Source organism: Lampris incognitus, chromosome 5, assembly GCF_029633865.1.
Source record: "Lampris incognitus isolate fLamInc1 chromosome 5, fLamInc1.hap2, whole genome shotgun sequence".
Lineage (NCBI taxonomy): Eukaryota > Metazoa > Chordata > Actinopteri > Lampriformes > Lampridae > Lampris > Lampris incognitus.
Genome location: NC_079215.1, coordinates 7,422,161 through 7,442,139, shown reverse-complemented (window position 1 = coordinate 7,442,139; position 19,979 = coordinate 7,422,161). Strand labels below are relative to the sequence as shown.

At 50.5% G+C, this 19,979-nt stretch overlaps 1 protein-coding gene across 1 annotated transcript in view; it reads left to right on the top strand.

Annotated features, from left to right (window-relative positions):
* The first annotated feature begins 4,542 nt into the window (after positions 1-4,542).
* LOC130112376 (voltage-dependent T-type calcium channel subunit alpha-1I-like) overlaps positions 4,543-19,979 on the top strand; it is a 356,487-nt gene continuing 341,050 nt past the window's right edge. The window contains exon 1 of the mRNA XM_056279712.1: positions 4,543-4,571. Coding sequence (XP_056135687.1) covers positions 4,558-4,571 — 14 coding nt within the window. The 5' untranslated portion in view covers positions 4,543-4,557. The remainder of the gene's footprint in view (positions 4,572-19,979) is intronic.

Sequence of the window (19,979 nt, the reverse complement as noted above, 5' to 3'; positions counted from 1 at the left end):
TGATGGCTGAAAAAAGACAAGCTCAACAAGGTATTTTACCTAGTTTCAAGTCTCATAATATTTATTTCAACTCATATTTATTTAGGGGGCACCCGGGGAGTGTAGCGGTCTGTTCCGTTGCCTACGAGCATGGGGATTGTCAGTTCAAATCCCCCTGTTACCTCCGGCTTGGTCGGGCCTCTCTACACACACAAATGGGAGTGTCTGCGGGTGGGAAGCCGGATGTGGTTGTGTGTCCTGGTTGCTGCACTAGCGCCTCCTCTGGTTGGTCGGGGCACCTGTTCGGGGGGGAGGGGGGGACTGGGGGGAATAGCGTGATCCTCCCACGTGCTACGTCCCCCTGGTGAAACGCCTCACTGTCAGGTGAAAGGAAGCGGCTGGTGACTCCACATGTATGGGAGGAGGACATGTGGTAGCCTGCAGCCCTCCCCGGATCGGCAGAGGGGGTGGAGCAGCGACCGGGACGGCTCGGAAGAGTGGGGTAATTTGCCAGATACAACTGAGGAGAAAAAGGGGAGGGGGGGGGGACACATTTGTTTAGAAACATGTTCACTGTTAAACATCATTGGTCGTTTCGAGAAAGTGCACTCGTTTCATGATAATAGGACTTGTTTTAAGACGTTTACTCTTGAACAGAAAGATGATCTCAAATCAAGTTCCTGTTTTAAGATGTAGTTTCCTGTTTAGAAAATTGGTTCCAACAGGCCTTATAATCATACAACAAGTGCAGTTTCCCAAAACGAGCCATAGAACGTGCCGGCGGGGTGAGAAAAGGTTAGCAGCAATATCTCGAAGTGAACATTACGAGCTTTAAAACAAGATAAAATGCCCTAATGAGCCTGTCTTTACTGCATTAGCAGTGGTTTAATGTAGTATCTCCAGCTTCAGTGAAGTGGTGTTAACAGGTGTAGTGAAGTATTTTGTTTTCAGTTCCTTAATGCGTGAATGTTGATTCGATCCTAATTTGAACACGGTAATTTGAAAGCTTTCCCTCAACGCAAGTATCCCAGATAGCATCTGGATGTGGGCCCCTTCAGGCAGCGATGCGGCACTGATGGTCTTCTTCTGGCCCTGACAAAATGGATGTGAGCCTGAAGTGGCCCACATGTATAATAGCAAATATGGCCCAAATATGCCAAATCAAATGTGGGCCTTTTCTGGCAAAGATGCGGTGCTCTGGGCAACATGTGATCTGGATGTGACCCTGAAGTGGCCCGTGTGGTAAATGAGTGAATATGGCCCAAATATCACACAACAAATATGGGCCACCTTTGACAAATATGTGGCACATGCAGCATTGCTATGGCTTGGTTCTGGCCCAGATCTGGCAGAGAGGAGCGGACCACCCAAGTGCCGTAATTGCATGTGGTATGTGGGCCGGATGAAGCGTCAGGCGTGGGACGGGTCCATCACATCCTCACCAGTTCCCTAACCTGTTGAGGTCGTAGGAGCACAGCTGATGCCTCAACAGTTGAGTCATCATTGTGTTCCAGTAGGGGGAGTACCTGGTGGTCCCCGTCTCCTGGCCCTTGGTTCACAGAGGAACTCATCCGCCCTTTGACAGGTTCTGTTTTTAGTCCTGCTGGGTGTCCACACACACCCTCCTCACAGCAACCCAGGGGTTAAAGTGAGGGTGTCGGTTTAGTCGCCGACGGTTGCAGTTTAACGTTGTACCGAGGACGACCCGGGACGGGTCCGGGCCGCCACAGCGATTGTGCTATCCGAGACAGTTCTCTTGAACTGTAAGCACACAACTATAGTACACAAAGTATAGAAACAGACTTGAACAAATCTGAAGGGAGGATAGCGCGGTAACGTCAGAGAGCCAGCGGAGCAGAGTTTTGCCGGAGACGGTAAATAACCAGAGGCAGCCGCTGTCTTGTCTCGGCCGCCCTAATGAGCAGTAATGTGTCACAGACCACTACTGCCACTGACTTAATGCCCTGCTGCACTTTGGACTCCTAATGGGGGAATGACTTTCCAGATGCACTGGGTTTTTTTTTATTTTTTATTATTAGGTCTTGGCTATCATTTACTCGGCCTCTTTATTTATTTATTTATTTCGGTGTTGTTACTGTGTGTATGCATAGGCGGATTATGAGACAATGAGCCCCCTGGGCATGGATGCGTAAAAAGCCCCCCCCTCCCCCCCCACACACTGACTTATATTCAACAGCAAAATCACTAAATCCCCCTCTACCTCGACAGGATTTACAGCGCACATGCACACAATTAACGCCAACAGCATATTAACCAGGACATACAATCACCTGCGGTTTCCTCCAGTTGTTCAGTAGGACTTTTGGGGTTCTGCTGTTGACATGAATGACTAAGGCGGCACAGGTGGTGCAGTGCTTAGCGCGGTCGCCTCACAGCAAGAAGGCCCTGGGTTCGAACCCTGGGGTCGTCCAGCCTCGGGGGTCGTCCCGGGTCGTCCTCTGTGTGGAGTTTGCGTGTTCTCCCCGTGTCTGCGTGGGTTTCCTCCCACAGTCCAGAGACATGTGGGTCAGGTGACTCGGCCGTACTACATTGTCCCTGGGTGTGATTGTGTCGGCCCTGTGATGGCCTGGCGGCCTGTCCAGGGTGTCTCCCTGCCTGCATCCCACGACCCCGATTGGGATAAGCAGCATGGATAATGGATCGATAGATGGATGGATGACTAAGCCCTTTGACTGTGCAACAAGAAATGCAAAGTTAATAACAACGACTCCACACAGAAACTCCGGTTTAGGAGCCTCCTCAGTCCCGGGTAATTCACCCAAGTGTGTGTAACTGATTTTTTTTTTGTTCATCTGTCTCTTCGTCTACATATATGCATGCTTCTGTGTATCCACAAAATTATGAGTTTTAGTCTTGACAGACCTGTACTGCCGTCCGGAAGGCCGTCTTGTGAACCGGCTGTGGGCTGGATGGGAGGGATCCTCCACAATCTTCCCCGCACGTTCTTAGATTAACATGGACAGTTTAACATCAATACCCCTTCTAAATTTAACAACAAACTCAGGCGTCCGGGTAGTGTAGCGGTCTTTTCCGTCGCCTACCAACATGGGGATCGCCGGTTCGAATCCCTGCGTTACCTCCGGCTTAGTCGGGCGTATCTACAGTGGGCCGTGTCTGCGGTTGAGAAGCCGGATGTGGGTATGTGTCCTGGTCGCTGCACTAGCGCCTCCTCTGGTCGGTCGGGGCGCCTGTTCGAGGGGGAGGGGGAACTGGGGGGGAATAGCGTGATCCTCCCACGCGCTACATCCCCCTGGAGAAACTCCTCACTGTCAGGGGAAAAGAAGCGGCTGGAGACTCCACATGTATCAGAGGAGGCATGTGGTAGTCTGCAGCCCTCCCCGGATCGGCAGAGGGGGTGGAGCAGAGACCGGGATGGCTCGGAAGAGTGGGGCAATTGGCCGGGTACAATTGGGGGGGAAATTGGGGGGGGATCAAAACAACAAAATGATGCATGATTGGCAACTGAACCAGCTCAGTCAAACCTTTAGGACCAAATCAGGTTTCAACTCTTTGACACAGATTTTTACAATTTTGATACACGAGACAACCAATGACAAAGATAGTAGTAGGCCAGTTATAGATTGACTGGTTTGGGGCAATAGTTAGTTCTAGATTAAAAAAAGAACCAAACAACACAACCCCCCCCCCCCCTGTAACTAGTAAAGCAAACGATGCCGAAACCAAACCAACCAGCCTCGTCATCCTAGGATCAAACCAACCGGCCTCGTCATCCTAGGACTGCCGTAACCATCTCCGACGGGGTTCAAATCATGTGAGCCACTGGTCTATGAACATTTTACTGGACATGAATGATGTTTACTCGAACTCTAGTTTTCTATTGAAAAACACCTGCCGGACAGATTCATTGGAAATCCATGGGCAGGCGCCACTCTGCCAAGTCAAGGCTCTGGCTCTCCCTCGCCGTCTCCAACCACCTATTATTGATTCCTTTAGTCTATCTGCAAAGCCAATAAACTCTTTCCTCTCCTTCTTCCCTCCCCTGCTTCTTTCTCCTCCTATCCTTGCTACTTCTGCCTTCTTCTTTTTGCATTCTTTTACTTTCTCTCATTTTTCTCCCACTCTCATACTCTTTCCACCCTCTCTCTCTCTCTCTCTCTCTCGCTCCTAGACTGTTGCGTTGCAATGAAGAGTGAGGAGGAGGAGGAGGGCCCTGGTGCAGCAACAGCAAAAACAGCAACATCAGCAACTACAACCGCCCGGGCGGCGCCAGCCATCGCCAGGGCGGACAGCGGCGATGCCATCGTCGCCTCCTCCCCCCAAGGCTCCCACCTTCGCCACACCCCTTCTCCCAATGTACACGAGGAAGAGGAGGAGAAGCACAAAGAGGAGAAGGAGGAAGAAGAGGAGGGGGTGATCCAGGAAGCGCTGGTAGAAGGGGATGCAGGGGAGAGTTGTGAGGGGGGTGAGGAAGAGGAGGATGATGATGATGATGGCAGCAGCGATACCAGCGTGTTGGTGGTGCCGCACCCTGAGATCGTCCCCATCGTCTTCTTCTGCCTCAAACAGACCACCTGCCCTCGCAGCCTGTGCATACGCATGGTCTCCAGCCCATATCCTTTGTATGATACGGGTGATGATGACGGTGGGGGTGGCGGTGATGATGATGACGATGATGATGTTGCATATGTGTGTGTGTGTGTGTGCGTTCCAAGCGTGACGGGGAAAATAACTGTGTTCAGTCAATCTACTAGGAAGTGAATTTCTGAAGAAAAACAAAAAATGGCGACTCCTTAATATTTCCATATAATCTGTAGTCAGTACCTACATTACGGGGGGGGGGGGGATTCTGTGTCATTGTGCGTTTGGGTTTTGGTTTGTGTTTTTTAGCGTGCCACGTCTGGTTCTCAGCAGCACAGCCTTGTCCGGCCAGTCCCACAGACAACATGTTCATCTATAACTTACTTACGGTGCCCAGAAAACATGGCCGGCCAGCGTTCTGCGGTTTCCAAAACACGTTAACTGGCGACCTTTTGACATATGCTCATGATGCTTGTCAGCAAGGTGTCAGACATTTAGCACTCCTACTTTACAGGTGGTTGACTGTAGGTATACGATTAGAGATGGCTCAGTTTAGGTGTTGAATCAGAGGTGCTTTTGTTGCGGCATTAGGTTAGAAATGGTTAAGTTTACATTTCAGGTTGGAGATGCTTGAGTTTGGGTTTGGTGTTGCTGAGGTCATGGTATAGATCTAGGAAACTCATCGTTAATCATAAGCATCCGTACGCTGTGTGTCTTTTAGGGAGGATATTGCCATTTCCGGACATTTCCGGATCCGCTGCCACCAATGTAACCGAGCATATTTCCGCCCGCTGCGGGATTTGATCCGAGGTCGTACTGCACCACGAGGCGACATCACTAACTGTTCGACGGTGGCGCAGTGGTTAGCACGGTCGCCTCACAGCAAGAAGGTCCTGGGTTCAAACCCCGGGGTCGTCCAACCTTGGGGGTCGTCCCGGGTCGTCCTCTGTGTGGAGTTTGCATGTTCTCCCCGTGTCTGCGTGGGTTTCCTCCGGGGGCTCCGGTTTCCTCCCACAGTCCAAAGACATGTAGGTCAGGTGAATCGGCCATATTGAATTGTCCCTAGGTGTGGCGGCCTGTCCAGGGTGTCTCCCCTCCTGCCGCCCAATGACTGCTGGGATCGGCTCCAGCATCCCCGCAACCCTGAGAGCAGGATAAGCGGTTTGGATAATGGACGGACGGGTTGCCATTTCCCCCCGTGTCTTTCTGTTGCCTACAATTGGTCAAACGACGGCGCCAGATTCAGTATTTGTGTCATGTTGGAGGCTTGTTTCCGGCCTCGCGTCACCGACTAAACTCCAAGTCGCTGTGGCCAAACGGGCATTTGTCATTTTAACTCTCCTGACGGCCTCAGTCGGGGTTTCAAGCCACATGGATTCGCGCCTGCGTTCATATTTAATGCGCTGATATTGAACGCGGCTCAAACGGCGGTCGCGTGGTGCTTAACGTTGACGCCCTGTTGACACGCGTCGTGACAAAACATAATTTGGGAACTGCAAATAAGCTGCGTAGCACCATTTTGTCTTTGAGACCGGGCCGGCCCTGTCTTCCAAATCCCCGCTCGCCCGTCCCACGGTTTTTAATGCGAGGACAGGTTCAGTGTTCTGAGCTGAATTATTGATGCCGTTGTCCTCTCAGAGTTTGCCGCTCAGCTTGAATCATAGCTGTTTGAGTAGCCTCTGCAAACCTTATCTCCTGGCCAGGGAGGCACAGGAGTATAGCGAGCCGCGCAAGTCTGACAAATTGTTTCGTCTCAACCCACCGAGCCTATTTTTGTTTTTTAAATAAGCCCTATATACATATATTTTCTGTCAAAAGATGACTAGATTGAGTGAGACCTCTCATTTAACTGTACCCCTTACTTATGGTGCATGTTTATCACAGCCCTGCACCGTTCCTTCGTACAACGGTGGGCGATTAAGCTCCGTTCTCTCCGAACCGTTACCGTTGTCTGCTTTCCGAGGAAGTGGTTGCAGGTTGAGATACGAAGGCGGTCTAATTGGCTCCAATGGACAAAATAAGACGAGTGGATCTGTGAGAAGAGCATCGCTCTAAATGGTTTATAATGGGGGCTCGGGCTAGGGGACAATCGTTAACGGAGCTGGGAATATAATTATTTTATATATATTCTATCTTTGCATATGTTGTATCTTTACTTGTATCCGGGTAATTTGCATCTTACGTTTTGCTCTGCCACTTTCCGTGCTGCTGCATCTTATTAGTTGAGGGGGGAAGATGGAGTAACAATTTGGCGAGCGAAAGCGAGACGGAGAGGAAGGCCGAAAGAGGTCTACATGTCAGTGCAGGAGAGGACGTTTCGGCACGGAGCGCTGGGAACACATTTGGAGGAGAAAGGGTAAGACAGGAAAGAGTCGGAGAACCAGGTGACCTCGAAGGCGAAGAGTTCACCGAGGTTAGCGAGAGGTCCGAATTTGGCAGCCGCACAGCGTTTGCTGTTTTAGTTCTCTCGGTATCTGACTCTGCCTTTCTCTTTCCCTCTATATCTTCCCCTCTGTCCCCCCCTCTCTTCACTCCCATCCTCTGGGACCAGTAATAAGATGAGGTTTTCATTGTGTTAAGTCACAACGTAGAAGCGGTGAATGGCTGAAAAGGAGGCGCAGAAGAAATTGGCAGCCGGTGCTAAAAAAAAACAAACGCCTCAGGCAATTCTCAGTAATAGACAAATCAATTTACTAGTTATTAGTTATTCCAGCTCACCGTCTGATGTATATGTTCCCCCTTCAGCTCCCTCTGTCTCTCACTGGAACATCACGTCCACGTTATTTACTGTCTGGGTCTCGTGGCTCATATATCACCCATCTTTCAGGTCGTAGTATATTTGTCTTGCTGCCTGTTTCTTTTTGTGCCTCTCACTTTGTTTCTGCCCTCTGTTTCTCTTGCCACCCTGTGCTGTCTCTCTCTCACGCCTTCTCCCTCGCTCTCCTTTAGTGACCAAACTTTACACTGCAAAATTCCCTGAAACATTCCTCTATACTCTTGGAAGTAAAGTGAAAGCCTTTTGCCAGGAATTTTATCGAAGCGCATTTTAAAAGCTATCGAACGCAGGTGTAGCGTTACAACACAGGGTCCTCCACTCCTCTCAGGTCTCCTTAGCACTCTACCTTCTTTCCTTTCCTGTCCACTCCACACAGGCCTGAATGAAACAGTTCTTGCACTCCTCCACGGTTCGAATTACAGGGGGGATTGAAGGGGTCTGGACCCCCCGCCCCCCAAAAAAACCCAAACAAACAAAAAAACAGATTGGTCGGGTCGAGACATTTATATCTTTCTTACCTGTAATCATAAATATTACAATATATTTCCAATATTCATGCCTGGAAGTGTCTTGTGATACGATTTCGGACACCCCTGAAGTGGACCGTACCATTTGTTAACCTTGACGTTAGTTGAACGTCTGTCTGGTCTGTCAGGTCTGTCTGGTTCACCACTCCCGCCATTGCAGTGGCTCGCATCCTCATTAAAGTCTACGCTCACATGCGTCACTCAAGCCAGTGGGGGCGCTGTAGGTTAAGTAGTTAGCCATCTAGCTAGTTTTATACACTTTACTTTCTTACCGTCACAGTTTATGAATTAGACTGTCTACGGATGAACGCTGACATTAGCTAGTTTTTAGCCACCTAAAATTAGCTAGCTAAAGCTAACGTTTGCCTTACCTGACATTAGCTAACTGTTAGCTAGCTGATCATGCACCCTTTTATTTCTAATGTTTGCTAAATAGCTGGCTAGCTGCGCCTATGGCTTGACATTCCATTGCCAATTTGATATATAATACAATATATTATACAATATAATGTATCTAATGTTAGCTAACGTTGGTGCTCAGTCATGAGCAGTGAGACAATTAAGGATTGGTTGTTGTAGAGATCGTTTTCACGTCATATAATTTATCATTTCATTTTGGTAGTCTTTTGTGTGGCTGTGGTGGTTTAGTTATTTTCATTTATTTTTTTTTGCCTTTTTGATAATAGGTTTTATAATAGGCCCTTTGTTTTCACTCAGGAACGCAGGAGTTTTATCTGGTTGGGTAATTGAACAATATTAAAATCCACGTGTGCTGAAGGCTGATTAATTATATTCAAATGTATGACTACTTTATTGAACTAAGATTAGATTTCATTCACAGAGTCAACATGAGCAAAAGGAGAGGAGATATCTGGCACTTTTTTGTGCGTAAAAAAAAGAGAAGAAGTTGAAACTTGTAAGAATTAAGACTTAGAGATGACAATGCTGCCTGTATTGTCTGTGGTTTATCATGCAGGCTTCATACTGAGCAGGATAGTACGGGTGATGGTGAGTTTTACATTTATGTGCTGTTGTATTAAGGAAGCAGTGGGAGGACAGAATGACAGTCAGCAGGAAGGAGGAGGTCAGGAGGACAGTCAGCAGGAAGGAGGAGGTCAGGAGGACAGCGAGCGGGCCGGACCTAGGAGCGAAGAGGTGAGTTACAAAGGACATGCACTGAAAGATGCATGCCATCATACCAGATATTTAGGCAGGTAGTACTTTCAGAAGCTGATGGGAGTCCCATCATACTCTACTGTTCTCAACTGATATGCTTGGACTGTTAATTAAGTGTTGGCGACTGATAGTAAAGAAAGTTCTGGTACAGCATTATGTGGGTCTGTGTTTGAGCGGAAATGATGGCTTTGTTGGCGACCCCTGACTACAGAAGTTGTTGTGTGGTACGTGCCTATGAGCTGGTGTAGTGGATTTGATTCATTGTCTGGGTTCTTGGTTCCCTTTACGTCACTGTGTAAGTCGCATGCTGCACTCCTCTACCGTCACCGTAGACGGATAGAAGTCTTTCTCCATGCTGTTCTCGTTCCGCTCCCCTCATCACTTTTGACTCGGCGTTATTTTTGTCTTAATTTATACCACTGGAAATTATACTTAGCTGAGAGAATGAGTGGGTCTATTTTGAACAGCATATTTAGAGTATTAGAAACCCTGCTAGGCTGTACTTGGTTTCAACTTGCTTTCGCTGTTGGGGCAGAGATGCAGAAACGATCAGGAACAACTGCAGGTGTTTTTCATCCGCTGTTCCTATCACAGATAGACAAAGATAAGGCTGAAAATCTGTGAATTTTCCCTTTATTTTTTATTTTTTTTGGACCCCCCCCCCTTTTCTCCCCAGTTGTATCCGGCCAATTACCTCGCTCTTCCGTCCCGGTCGCTGCTCCGCCCCCTCTGCCGATCCGGGGAGGGCTGCAGACTACCACACGCCTCCTCCCATACATGTGGAGTCGCCAGCCGCTTCTTTTCACCTGACAGTGAGGAGTTTCACCAGGGGGACGTAGCGCGTGGGAGGATCACGCTGTTCCCCCCAGTTCCCCCTCCCCCCAGCCCCCCAAACAGGCGCCCCGACCAAGCAGAGGAGGCGCTAGTGCAGCGACCAGGACACATACCCACATCCGGCTTCCCACCCGCAGACACGGCCAATTGTTTTTGTAGGGACGCCCCACCAAGCCGGGGGTAACACGGGGACTCGAACCGGCGATCCCCACGTTTTCCCTTTAATGAAAGCAAATGAGCAAATGAAACCAAAAGCTGTGATGAAATCTCTCTCATTTTAGCACCACGCCAAGAAGTTGTGCAGCTTTAACCAGTTAAGGTCTGCATCCCTACTGCAAAATGCTAGCTGTGTTAGTGTGTCTCTTTAATATGCTCAGTTTATCGATAACAGTTAAGTTAGTTGGGAGAAACTACCTTAAATAGTGTCCTAATGACAACCTTCTAAAGCCTTCTGACTAATGTGTCCCTAAAACAGCTTTGACTGAAATTAAAAGAAGTTCCGCTGACTAAAACTTGACAGAAACCAAGTTTTAAAAAAAGACTAAAACAAGTCTAAAATAAAGGTTTTCTAAGAGGATAAAAGCAGTAGTGTGCTGTGATGCACAGGGGCAGTCTGTCCACCTCGTATAGACACAGAAGATTCGGTGGGATCCAGATCTTGTTGAATCTAAAGATTGTGCGAAGCCCACAACGGTCCGTTACGTGAAGTGGCGTTGACTCTGGCTGTTCTGTAGCGAGCCACGGCGCTCCTGTGAGCGACAGAAGCGGGTCCTGTCTTGAGAAACGAACCTGACGTAGTTTGATTTTGGTAAAATGAACTCTTACAAAGAGAAATGGACGGCGTTTGTTAGCTCTACGTAGCATCAGTCACACCACCTTGATGAAACAAAACCAACTACGTCACTGCCACCGCATAAACCATCCATGTACATTACCCTTTGTTCAGGGTAAGTTCTCCAGCTTGTATCCTGGAAGGCCTCTTTTCCCCATTCCCCGCATCAGACAAGAAATGGCTTTTCCACCAGGGAGCTCTTTGATCCCGATCCCGTCCGTTTTATTCTAGTTGCTCCGGCCCCAAGCGAGGGCCCAATATCCTGTTAAACAAGAGTTCAGATGCAGAGATGTCATACAGGGAAGGGGGCAGGAACATGGAATAATCTGACGGCCACGAGAAAACAAACAAAAGACGAACTTCAATCTAGGATGCTGCTGTGCACATCTGTGGATTAGAGGAAGTATAAGGAAGAGCGGGAGGGCAGGAGGAAATGAGGAAGGGTGCGAGAAAGACAAACAAGCCATCAAGATTATAAAGCAAGTCTAACAGACAAAACGTTCATGTGCAACTTACCAGTTCCCATTCTCAGGAATCAGGAATCGGGAACAATTCGTTGTCATCTCCTAGATGTACTTGCATACACAAAGAGACGGAATTCCGTTTCCCCCAGCTGGTTGGATATGAAATCCACTCCATGAATACTGGGATGGCATCCGGCGCTTCACCTGTGCCCCCATCCATAGGGTTGGTGGTTGTGTCAGGAAGGGCATCCAATGTAAAACCTTGCCAAGTCATTATGCGGATTGACAAGACCGTCGTCGGTGCTGTGCCCTCACCGTTACCGATGGAAACTATCAAATCCGCTGTGGCGACCCCTGGGAAACGGAACGAGCCGGAAGAAGAAGAAGAAGATATGAAATCAAGTGCAAGCCTGTGCAACTTGTAACCCTGATTGTTTCAGTTGGTATAGTTAAAAAGAGAAAAGTGTCTTTGGTCACAGCAAGTAGTGTTCATTGAATGGTGCTAAACCAGAAAGAAGCAGTCCCCCATGACACAAGAGATTATGCAGTGTTTCTGACCAATCGCAGGTGAGGGTGTACGAGAGGAAACAGAAATTCACTCCCCAAATGACACACAGCGTACTGACTTACGATCAATTACGAGTAACAGCGGGGCTCCCAGATCCTTACCCCCCAACTTTAACCGTACCAAGCCCACGCCCGACTTTAACCATCTGCAAAGGAATGGTACGAAGCTTTTGATACGGATCATTGGCCTCTGACAACGTGTTGCTCACCGATGTACCAAATTTGGAAACAGCAGAACACTGGCTGTCAGCTATTTTTGGGAAGTGCATGTAAGTTTTATATCAACATTTAGGGTGGCGAGGTGGCGCAGTGGTTAGCACGGTCGCCTCACAGCAAGAAGGTCCTGGGTTCGAGCCCCGGAGCGGTCCAACCTTGGTGGGTCGTCCCGGGTCGTCCTCTTTGTGGAGTTTGCATGTTCTCCCCATGTCTGTGTGGGTTTCCTCCGGGGGCTCCGGTTTCCTCCCACAGTCCAAAGACATGTAGGTCAGGTGACTCGGCCGTACTAAATAGCCCCTAGGTATGAATGTGTGTGTGGGCTCTGTGTGGTGGACTGGCGGCCTGTCCAGGGTGTCTCCCTGCCTGCTGCCCAATGACTGCTGGGATAGGCTGCAGCATCCCGCAACCCTGAGTGCAGGATAAGCGGTTTGGGTGATGGATGGATGGATGGATGGATGGATGGATGGATGGATGGATGGATGGATGGATGGATGAACATTTTGTCAGTGAGGCTGTGTTGGCATTTCGCTGAGGAAGAGAGACAGGGTGAAGAAATAAAAGAGAAAGATGGACCCAGCGGACCAGTAAGTGAGACAGGGAAGAGAGTGACAAAGAGAGAGACCATGCGGAGAAAAGCGGAGAGAGTGAGTAAAAGAGTGGGAGAGCGAATAAAAAGAGAGAGAGAGGGAGGGAGAGAGAGGGAGGGGGAGAGTAGACAAACAGAGCATGGGGAGTTTATGTTCTACTCCAAACCAAACGTGATGGGGAAGAAAGGTCAGACTAACGGCTTCCAATTCACTTTCAATCTCCTTTGGACCAACACATGAGGCCCCTTACACCCACTGGCCTTATCACACACACACACACACACACACACACACACACACACACACACACAATATTTGCCTTACTTGGAGTCTAATCTATATGACCAATAAAACGGTGCAAAAAAATTGAATATTTGGTTCAGAGTTCATTCCATTAAAGGGAAAACACGGGGATCGCCGGTTCGAATCCCCGCGTTACCTCCGGCTCGGTCGGGCGTCCCTACAGACACAATTGGCCGTGTCTGCGGGTGGGAAGCCGGGCGTGGGTATGTGTCCTGGTCGCTGCACTAGCGCCTCCTCTGGTCAGTCGGGGGGAATAGCGCGATCCTCCCATGCGCTACGTCCCCCCCCCGGCGAAACTCCTCACTGCCCGGTGAAAAGAAGCGGCTGGTGACTCCACGTGTATGGGAGGAGGCACGTGGTAGTCTGCAGCCCTCCCCGGGTCAGCAGGGGGGGTGGAGCAGTGACTGGGACGGCCCGGAAGAGTGGGGCAGTTGGCTGGATACACTTGGGGCGAGAAGGCCCCCCCCCCAAAAAAAGGTTAATGTTTTCCTCCGTCCGCTAACTGAGTGTTCATGTGACCATTTGCGTGGTTTAGGCGCCTCTTCTCCACCCATCATGTTCGTTTTAGACTATTATTTCAAATATGTCTGTCCGAAGTAAACTGGCTGTCTGGCCGCCAGTCGGTCCTGCGGTTAGCGGGGACTTAACGACATCTGACGCCTCTAATGGGCCCTTACATGCATGCGTGATACTGAGGCAGGTGTAATGGAGTGAAATCCCGGCAAGAGGCAAAGGGGATTGTGTTGCAGTGCGGTGGATAATTGACATTTTCCAGTATAAACCAGTTTGCTGTGCCCGGCACGAGACACAGCATTTAAACGTGGCACATGATTTGTTAGGGCCGTGGAATCGGCAGAAACCGCAAGTATATTTTAGTGTTGATTCGATTCATGTTGCAGTTTTTCAAATGTTATGGTGTTATAAATATTGTGAGACAACTTCATTTTTACGGTTTCATCCCCTTATCTTTTTTTTTTAGGGGGGGGGGCTTTTCCCCCTTTTCTCCCCAAATGGTAGCCGGCCTATTACCCCGCTCTTCCGAGCCGCCCCGGTCGCTGCCCCGCCCCCTCTGCCGATCCGGGGAGGTGCTGCAGACTACCACATGCCTCCTCCCATACATGTGGAGTCGCCAGCCACTTCTCTTCACCTGACAGTGAGGAGTTTCGCCAGGGGGGGCGTAGCGCGTGGGAGGATCACGCTATTCCCCCCTCCCCCTCGAACAGACACCCCGACCGACCGGAGGAGGCGCTAGTGCAGCGACCAGGACTCGCACCGACATCCGGCTTCCCACCCGCAGACACGGCCAGTTGTGTCTGTAGGGACGCCCCACCAAGTCGGAGGTACCTATTGGCAGGCAATGGAACGGACCGCCACGCCGCCTGGACGCCCCTTCACCCCCCTCATCTACACCGAAATGTCAAAACTTCAATAATACAGAAAAAAACGCACAACAAAACGCATTTCTTTGAAGCCCCGTGTCGTACAATTAAACGTGTAGTCGACATCCTCACATTTGGCGATTGTGGAAGCCCTCACGTCAAACCTCTTCACGGCGCCTGCTCAGTGTGCGTCAGCATGGCGGTTCAGGGGAAACTGGTGTGCCAGCGGTCACGGCTCAGTATGGAGACTTCCCGCTGAGCAGATGTCGCCCCGTACCCGTGCAGTTGCTGCCATCAAGATAAAACTCTTCAAAGGGACGACGTGTGGCGGTGCTCAGAGGGCTGAGCCGCTCGTGAAATGCGACTTGCTGATAGTGCCCCATGGAAACGCAAAGATACCACGGCGGTGTCGAGCCGCCGCGTACTCTCCCAAGATGCCCAGAGTGTCTGCGTTTGGCGAGTATTTGGGTCATCCTCCTTTTTTTTTTGAATCAACATATTTTAAGAATTATTTAACAAGGCGAACCCCACTGAAATCAGACGTTTCACCGCGAGGGAGGCCTTCCGGCGGCGCGGTGGTTAGCGCGGTCGCCTCACAGCGAGAGGGTTCTGGGTTCGAGCCCCGGGGTAGTCCAACCTTGGGGATCGTCCCGGGTCGTCCTCTGTGTGGAGTTTGCATGTTCTCCCCGTGTCTTCGTGGGTTTCCTCCCACCGTCCAAAGACATGTAGGCCAGGTGAATGTGTGTGGGCCCTTTGTGATGGCCTCGGCGGCCTGTCCAGGGTGTCTCCCCGCCTGCCGCCCAATGACTGCTGGGATAGGCTCCAGCATCCCCGCGACCCTGAGAGCAGGATGAGCGGTTCGGATAATGGGTGGATGGATGGGAGGCCTTCCTAAAATGGCTGCAGCACAGAAAGTTGCAGAACAAACTATAACTTGCAGACAATATATGCACCAAAAAAGGTATAGAAAACAATGGAGAGTGGCACAACGAGAAGAGGAAGAGAATAAAGCAAGATAGACGGGGAAGGAGGAAGGAGGAAGATTGACATTACCAGTGGGCTCGTCTCACATTAATAAGTAATACTTATTGGATGAATGAAGGCTGGCTGGTATATTGGCATGCTGAGTCTAGTAGCCGTTAAAATTACTTATAGTTAAATCACTGCTGGCATCAGTTTCCATCACCACAACGCCACCTTCTGTGGGGTGACGATTTGAAAAGGGCAGCCAAATATACATAAACATGGAGGTGTAGGAAAACAGTTTGTGGCAGGGCTTTCCAAACTCTTTCATGCCGCGATCCAGCTGTGGAGAACCGTGTTTGACCCAGGGCCGGCCAAATATTTGGTGGAGTGAAATAAGCGATAAATTCTCATGACCATCTATTGTGTCAGTGCAGCATTTCCCTTTTCGGTCTTCAGACGTGGCCTGCTAATGATCAGATGACGCAGACAAGTCATGCCGGCATCGGATGTTATCCATCCATCCATTTTCCAAGCCATTATCCTAATTAGGGTCACGGGGATGCTGGAGCCGATCCCAGCAGTCACTGGGCGGCAGGCGGGGAGACACCCTGGACAGTTGGCCAGTCCATCACAGGGCCCACACATTCACACCTAGGGACAATTTAGTGCGGCCGAGTCACCTGACCTACATGTCTTTGGACTAGGAGGGAACCGGAGAACCCGGAGGAAACCCACGCAGACACGGGGAGAACATGCAAACTCCACACAGAGGACGACCCCGGGCTTGAACCCGGGACCTTGTTGCTGGCAACCACGCTAACCACTGCGCCAACGTTCCACCACATCACATCAAATCACATCGCCTCAAAACCACATCAGATATTATTACAGTAGTAAATTGGAATATGGTTAAATCATTGAATTCTTTGCAGTGACTCAAAAAGTTTTTTTTCCTTTGGATGAAAAACATCTTTGATCACCAAAAAAGAAAACGAATAGACATTATTTTCTCTCCACACAAAATGTTTGTATTTTGGACACCCCAGTACCCACCTGGCCTCTGGTTTAGAGGACCTGATAGTCATTAAGAATCTTTGGGCAGTGGAAAACAACGGTGCCTGTATACACTGCTAATGGGTTGGGTCGTGTTCCGGTCCAATGTGAAAACACACGAGGGTTTAAAATAATTGCCTTCAGCAATGCCCAACACTGATATTGCTCTCCCCCCCCCCCCACCCTCTTTTCTCCCAAATTGTATCCGGCCAATTACCGCACTCTTCCGAGCCGTCCCGGTCACTGCTCCACCCCCTCTGCTGATCCGGGGGGGGGGCTGCGGGACTACCACGCGCCTCCTCCGATACATGTGGAGTCGCCAGCCACTTGTTTTCACCTGACAGTGAGGAGTTTCACCAGGGGGACTTAGCGCATGGGAGGATCACGCTGTTCCCCCCCCCCAGTTCCTCCTCCCCTCCGAACGGGCGCCCTGACCCACCAGAGGAGGCGCTAGTGCAGCGACCAGGACACATACCCACATCCGGCTTCCTCCCCGCAGACATGGCCGGTTGTGTCTGTAGGGACGCCCGGCCAAGCCGGAGGCAACACGGGAAGTTGATCCCCATGTTGGTTGGCAGCGGAATAGACCGCCACGCCACCCAGATGCCCCGAGGATTGCTCTCTTATGGAGATTGGTTGTGGTGGTTTTGCAGCTGCATTGAGCCGTCGCTAGCAGTTGCTAGCTTAGCATAAGCTGTATTTTCCTCTGGATGTCTATCAGTGGCGGGTTTGTGACACACCTCGTGATCCCCTCGTCAACCAGTGACGCAACGTCTGCACTGTGGTCGGTAGCAAAATAATTCTTAGAAATCCAGTTATTTGATCTGCGTAGCCTTGTTGTATGTAAACTCGACTACACTACTCAACCTATTTTAAAAGCAGAGCGATTGGCAAAAACCCACCCATCCATTATCCGAACCGCTTATCCTGCTCTCAGGGTGGCGGGGATGCTGGAGCCTATCCCAGCAGTCGTTGGGCGGCAGGCGGGGAGGCGCCCTGGACAGGCCGCCAGGCCACCACACACATACACACCCCCCGCGGTGGCGTAGCGGTCTAAGCATCGGCTTTGTGTTGATGCAGTTGCCCACTGGGGACCGGGGGTTCGCGCCCCGGTCTCGTCAGATCCGACTACGGCCGGACTCGATGAAGCAGCAATCATTGGCAACGCTGTCTTCGGGAGGGGGGCGGAGTCGGCTCGTGTTCGTGTTCGTCACATGAATGCGTCTCTGTGTGTGCCAGAAAAAGCAGTGGTTCGGCCTGGAGTCGCCTGGTCAAGAAAGTGGGGAGGCGACTCCTTCGAGACTGCAGGCCGCAGAGATGCAGGTGGCGAACGCATGCAGTATGAGGGTGGGTGTTTGAACCAAAGTAGGGATCGATCGGCCACTAAATTGAGGGAAAAAGGGAAAAATCAGAAATACATTTCTAACAAACACACATATACCCATTCATTCCTAGGGACAATGTAGTAGGGCCGAGTCACCTGACCTACACGTCTTTGGACTGTGGGAGGAAACCGGAGCCCCCGGAGGAAACCCAGCAGACACGGGGAGAACATGCAAACTCCACACAGAGGACGAGGACCTGCCAAGGTTGGACTACCCCGGGGCTCGAACCCAGGATCTCCTTGCTGTGAGGCGACCGCACTAACCACTGCGCCATTGGGCCGCCGATTACTTACCGTGCTGCCTGATTGGCAAGCAGGGTAAAAAATACATGGATCCAGATTTAGTCTGAGAGCTCTGAAATGACAACAATGTAGAGGTCTATAATGTAGAGAGTGCCTCAGTGGTTAGTGCTGTCACCTCATAGCAAGTAGGTCCTGGGTTCGAACCCTGGGGTCGTCCAACCTCGGGGGTCATCCCAGGTGGTCCTCTGTGTGGAGTTTGCATGTTCTCCCGTGTCTGCGGTGGGGTTTCTCCGGGTGCTCCGGTTTCCCCCACCATCAAAAGAAAGATGCATGTCAGGGTTAATCCTCCCGTCCGTGCCCCTGGCCGAGGCAACGGGAAACGAAGCGGACTTGGTCCCCGGGCGCAGCATGACGGCGGCGGCCCACTGCTCCTAGCTACGCCGGCCACCGCTGGGATGGGTTCGTTTGCAGGAACTGCATTTCCCCAAGAGGATTAATAAAGGAAACTGAAAAATTAAACGACTTGATAAGACGGACAGCTCGTCTCCTACAGGACACCATGAAGGTGGTCCTCTATAGATGGGTGATGATGATGAAGGCTTTTGAGAGAGGGAAGGTAGGAAGGATGAAGAGAAGGCAAGGGGAGACTGATAACAAAGGAGAGCTGGAGAGAGGAGGAAGATGAGGAGAGAAGGAGTTCACGGGCAAATAAAGTAGAAAAGGAAGAAAGGGAAGCGGAGTTAACCGGGTAGGATGGAAAGCACTTCTCTGTCTGACCCGGGGTCAAACTCCCTGTGTGCAGAGGAACTCTGGGCCAGTAACGTTGATTCTGATTCTGATTCTGAGTCTTCTCTGTTTGGCCTTTTTACTCATGCCCGCCCTCTGTGCATAAGCCTTTCCCTCCCTTTTCTCTAACTTTTGAGTTTGTGTTTCTTTCTAACCCCACCCCCACCCCGCTGTGGGTTTCTTTGGCTCTCGCCCATGTCGGCTCATCTCATCCGCGTGTTAAGGAAACCGCTAATCACGGCGCTGACTCCGCCCGTCTAACCAGCGGAGAGGTGGAGTAAAGGCTCGTCCGTCTCCTCCCTCCATCCATCTCTCTTATTTGACGTGTCCAGTTCTTTTCATCCATTACGTTACGTTCACTTACTTCCTCATCCAACTCTTTTATTACCGTCATCACCCTACCCCCCCCCCCCGTCTGTCTCTCTAACACACTAAAATACATCATTTTAGGCATTTAGATGATAATCCTGGTTGGTAGCGACTTGAAATGACTGAGCGGCCAGGTGCTTTTTATCTTGCTTAAAGGGCCATTCCGTCTTTCTTTCCAGCACGAGTCTCATTTGTTGTAGTTTTTGTCATCAGGAATGTTAGTACTGAAGTCCTTTTGCTCGTCGGCTTCATTTCCAAGATTTTGGACACAGGCCCATGGCTGGAGACAGCTTCATATCAGCGTCTTTTCAGGCGGCTGAAAGTGAGTCTCGAACCTTCCACCAGCAGCAACAAACCCTTCGTGCCTTATTTAGACTGGGTATAATATGAGTCTACGATTTGTTAGCTCAGCAGTGTGACTGACCATTAATCATTCATTCATTCATTATCCAAACCGCTTATGCTGTCGCAGGGAGGCGGGGTGTCTCCCCCGCCCGCCACCCAATGACTGCTGGGATTGACCACTAATAATATTGGACGTTTTAGGTAATAATTTTTCAGTTGCATTTTTGTTTTCACTTCTGAATATGTGGTTTATATAATCGCCTTTCCGCTTCTTGTGCGGGAAGATGGCGGCGTGAATTCACGTTTGCGGCGGCCTCACCCAGTACCGGTGTGGGAAGGTGGTGGCGTGAATTCACGTTGGCGGCGGCCTCACCCAGTACCGGTGTGAGACGGTGGTGGCGCGAATTCACGTTTGCGGCGGCTTCACCCAGTACCGGTGTGGGAAGGTGGTGGCGGGAATTCACGTTTGCGGCGGCCTCACCCAGTACCGGTGTGGGAAGGTGGTGGCGCGAATTCACGTTTGCGGCGGCCTCACCCAGTACCGGTGTGGGAAGGTGGTGGCGCGAATTCACGTTTGCGGCGGCCTCACCCAGTACCGGTGTGGGAAGGTGGTGGCGCGAATTCACGTTGGGC